Source organism: Diaphorina citri, unplaced genomic scaffold, assembly GCF_000475195.1.
Source record: "Diaphorina citri unplaced genomic scaffold, Diaci psyllid genome assembly version 1.1 scaffold1924, whole genome shotgun sequence".
NCBI lineage: Eukaryota > Metazoa > Arthropoda > Insecta > Hemiptera > Psyllidae > Diaphorina > Diaphorina citri.
This window is the reverse complement of record NW_007379350.1, coordinates 47,768-52,070: the sequence shown is the minus strand read 5'-3', so window position 1 is coordinate 52,070 and position 4,303 is coordinate 47,768. Positions and strand designations below refer to the sequence as shown.

Below are 4,303 nucleotides of genomic sequence, written 5' to 3'. Positions count from 1 at the left end.
GGGATACCATGTCAAGATACTAATAAATTGACTCTAAAAAAACTTAATAAAAAAAAAAAAAAAAAAAAAAAAAAAAAAACAGAATATCGAAAACGGAATAAATAAAAAAGTAGAAAGTAAAAAAGACTGACATGACTTTTTTTTTACTGAGTGTACTTTTTTGATGTCGTAAATTGAAATACGGAATTCTTTGAACTTGTTATTTCTATCAAAATGAGAGAGAAGGGAACGGGAGAAGGAGGGAGAGATGGAAAAAAAAAATATAAGCAAGCAAGTATAGCAGATGAAAGCGAAGAGTTCATACAGAAAAGAGAGAGAGGGAAATTCTCAGAAGTCTGTAAGTACCTATATTATGGTAAAAGATTTGATGCGAAAGAGAAAAAGAGAAGTCTTGTAAAAAGGAAAAAAAAGTAAAGTTTGCTTATGCACGCAATAATTTTAATTCTTCTTCGGTTGGAAAATAAGAGAGAGAGAGAGAGAGAGAGAGAGAGAGAGAAGGAAGGAAAGCTTAAATGCCAGCTAGGAGGTTTTTCAGGATTTTGACATCAGGCTAGAAAAAATAACGAAAGTAAAAAAAAATGTCCGGCCAAATAACTCAAGAGGTACCTAATACTAGGTATGGGTCATGGAGATGAATTTGAAAGGATAGCAAAGAACGAGAGCCTTGTCTCAATGAATTAAATTTAACCAACTGAAAGCTCCCAAATGTACATTGCAAAGTCCATAGCTTCAACATCACTCAGAATGTCATCAATCCTATTCCTACTCAGGAGATGGACTGATGGCACTTGATGCTCTACAACTCTACATTGATAACCTTCATCTTCCACTCCATCATAGTCCACATCTTCAACATCACTTAGAATGTCATCAATCCTATTCCTACTCAGGAGATGGACTGATGGCACTTGAAGAGACTACCAATAAGTATGTAAATTACAGGTACATAGGTACTTACTATCGGACAAGCTGTGTATGACTCGCATAGAATTGAGTTCAGTATGTTAATAATGTTAACATCAACAAACATGACATTTCGCATTGTCATGGCATTCATGGATTGTTCACTCATGATGGCTTACTCACGATCAATCTCCCCTCAGTCAGGTGAACAATACCTATCTGAGTTCGCACCTTGTTGATGTATCTAGGTATTTATTCTTGGTTTTCTTCTTCTTCTTCTTCTTCTTCTTCTTCTTCTTCTTCTTCTTCTTCTTCTTCTTCTTTCTTTTCTTCTCCGTCTTTATTTCATTTTTTCTTCTGTAATATCAGTTAGAGGGCAGGACTGCATCTTTTATAAATATAAAAAAGTCCTATTAAACGGTGAGCTCACGTCACGTGATAGTAGTGTGGCTGTCCTGAACGAAATTACCTACAATATTATGGGGAAACTTTGAACTAGGTACTCGTATATCTTACGGACAATGCAACTCGATCATAATCTTCAACATCACTCAGAATGTCATCAATCCTATTCCAACTCAGGAGATGGACACTTGATGCTCTACATTAATAACCCTCATCTTAAACTCGATCATAATCTTCATCATCACTCAGAATGCCATCAAACTTGGTCATGAGTGCTGCACTTCGCTTCTCTCGAGCTTTTAACAGATAGAATATCTTCGGTAATGTGTAAGTCTCTGAAACACTCTTGCTTTGCATGTCGTCTCCACGATTAGCTCCCACATTGGTCTCCCCAATATTAGGTCTGTTATATTTTGCTATCCCATCCTTGGATATTTTCTCTACTTCATTGATGATTCTCTTGTCTGTATTGAGAAGCAGCTCGAGGTATTGATCTTGCTCTTGTATCTCGGTGTCTATTTGACGCTTCATGTCATTCAGATTGGTGATATAATCCGTTCCGAGGTTGGCGAATAACTTTTCGATTAACATTTCGTTTTTCTGAATACCTAGGACAGGAGAGGGTAATAATTTCAGTAATTAGAGGGTAAATTGATGATTCTTACCCTTTGAATTTGGAGTTAAAGTTTGGTTCCCATTTGATTTGAGGGAAAATTAAATTTCCTAACGAACGAGGATAAAAATACCCCGACTGGAATTGCCAGGCAATCGCTTTAACACTTTCCTACTGATATAAGTCTACTCATTGTACCAAATTTACCTGTGCGACGACTTGTATCATAGGGAAGTTGGAAGTTCTCCACCTTCCACTTGTATTGTTCACTGAGCCTCTCGAAATGTTCATGCAAGCTTTTGGCTTCTTGCCCTATAGCGTTTGCTTCTCTTACTATATTGTTCAAAAGTCTATCGTTTGGCTTAGTGGCTATGACCTCCTCAGCTTCCATGTTTCTGTATTTCTCATACTCTTGCATATACTTTGCATCTTGAGGGATACGCCTTTCGATGCGTGGGACAGGTTTGTTAATTTTTATTTCAGTCTCACTGATGGGGATAGGCTGTGGTTTGGTCAATATGAGAGTTTTATCCAGCATATAAATGTATTCCTTTTCCTTGTATTTGTATTCTTTCACATTGTATTTCGATTTGTGTTCTTTCGCTTTGCTTCGTTCTTTCTGGTTGGTTGGCTTTTCCCCGCAAGGGTTCTGTTGCTTCGATTGGTTCAATGCCTTGAACAGACTCATGTTTGCCTTCTAAAAAATATAAAAATAAAATTGTAGCAAAATATTGCGATAGCAAAATGGAGCATAGACTGATGAAACTAGAAAACTGTCTAATTCACAGCTGCTAGCCATTGTAAGATTTGCAAGTCTTCATTTTAAATTTTAAAATAACAGTAGGCTTGTCCGGGAATAAGACAAGAGTAACCCCCTTCTAACTTTTAGAGCAACTTACAAATTTTTAGGTGTAGAACATTTGAGAATCATGCTCAGGATGATGTAAGAAATAATATGATAAGGATTCGAGAGTTGCGAATGACTCGGTTTATGATATAGCCTATGTCACCCGGAGTTCTTTTCTTAACAACCACAAAAAATTTCATCAAAATCGGTTGAGCCGTTTTCTCGTGAAAAGAGGACAAAAACGGGGCTATTAGGCCATTTTCTGCGCGTTTTTGAACCGCCGCCATTTTGAATCAGGATGGAATGGGAAAATTTCAAGTAGCCTATGTCACCCGGAGTACTTTTCTTAACAACCACAAAAAATTTCTTCAAAATCGGTCGAGCCGTTTTCTCGTGAAAAGAGGACAACCAAAGGTCTTTTTAGCGTAACAGACAGACATACACACACACATACAGACAGACAGACAGACAGATAGACAGACAGACAGACAGACAGAAATTTTTCTAATGTGATTTTTGGAATCGTGGATGCATAAGGAGTAAGAATAACTAAAAATTTCACGATTCTAAGCAATGTACAGACAAATCTACAATTTTATTTATATAGATTTATCATATCTTCCATACCCCCCGTCCTTCCTCTCCCCCACCCCCCTCTCCCATCATTTATCTCCCATTCCCCTCTCCAGTTTTCAACAGAGATTGATGAGTTACAATTACTTAAACCCCGAAAACATAACCTATTCATGCTCAACTAGTCAAAAGCCTTGTTCTCAAAGATCCACAACTTTGTTTCTTACGTTTTTGTTTCTGAGCCTCCTGCCACCCGCCACGCCACAGAGGCTCTTTATCTTATATGGTAGCGCGGAAAACTTTCAGGTACGACAAGTAAAAGCGAGTTTGGTTTGATAGTTGATACTCAAGAGTTACCATTAGTTGTTTTACTTGTTTCTGAAACCTCAAATAATAACAAACGACGAACAACAGCAAAACATCGTCAAAAATTCGGTTTCTGCATAAATATGTGACAATTTTGGAGTCTGGAACTCTGTAAATATTTAAACAATAAGAACCGCAACACTGACATTTAAAACAAAGCTGAACAAACCCTGGTGGTGAGATGTTGGAAAATATCTCTCGGAAAGTTTGGTGTTATCGAATGGTTAGAATGTCGAGAATATGTCAGGTAAAAATGGGGAGCTTTAACTTGGAGACAATGTAAAAGCTTAATCTCCTTGAATAAGTATACCAAAATGTTGAAGATATTATAATAACTAATCACTCTTTTGTGTAGAATAATCTCAAGAATGGCTAAAATTTCACAAGAAAATTTGGTAATTAGTTTTCAATTTTATGCCAAAAAATGGCATAAACTTCATACACCTCTGTTTGAATTAAGAGCCATGCTCAATATGCTCACGGATAACGGTATAATCTATGCCGAATCAGGAAAGCAATATCTACGTGAAAACATAAATAAATCTGATGACAGTAAGCCAGATCACCTCACACTCTTAACAACGGTCAAGTTTACA

The 4,303-nt window shown here is 36.9% G+C and overlaps 1 protein-coding gene across 1 annotated transcript; it reads right to left on the bottom strand.

Annotated features, from left to right (window-relative positions):
- Window positions 1-621: 621 nt before the first annotated feature.
- Window positions 622-2,681, bottom strand: LOC103517675. Its single transcript, XM_008482719.2, has 3 exons — window positions 2,129-2,681; window positions 1,497-1,916; window positions 622-908 (listed from the first exon to the last, which is right to left on the bottom strand). Exons 1-2 carry the CDS (start codon window positions 2,607-2,609, stop codon window positions 1,525-1,527), a joined length of 873 nt encoding a protein of 290 aa, XP_008480941.1. The 5' UTR covers window positions 2,610-2,681; the 3' UTR covers window positions 622-908; window positions 1,497-1,524.
- Between the last annotated feature and the right edge of the window lie 1,622 nt (window positions 2,682-4,303).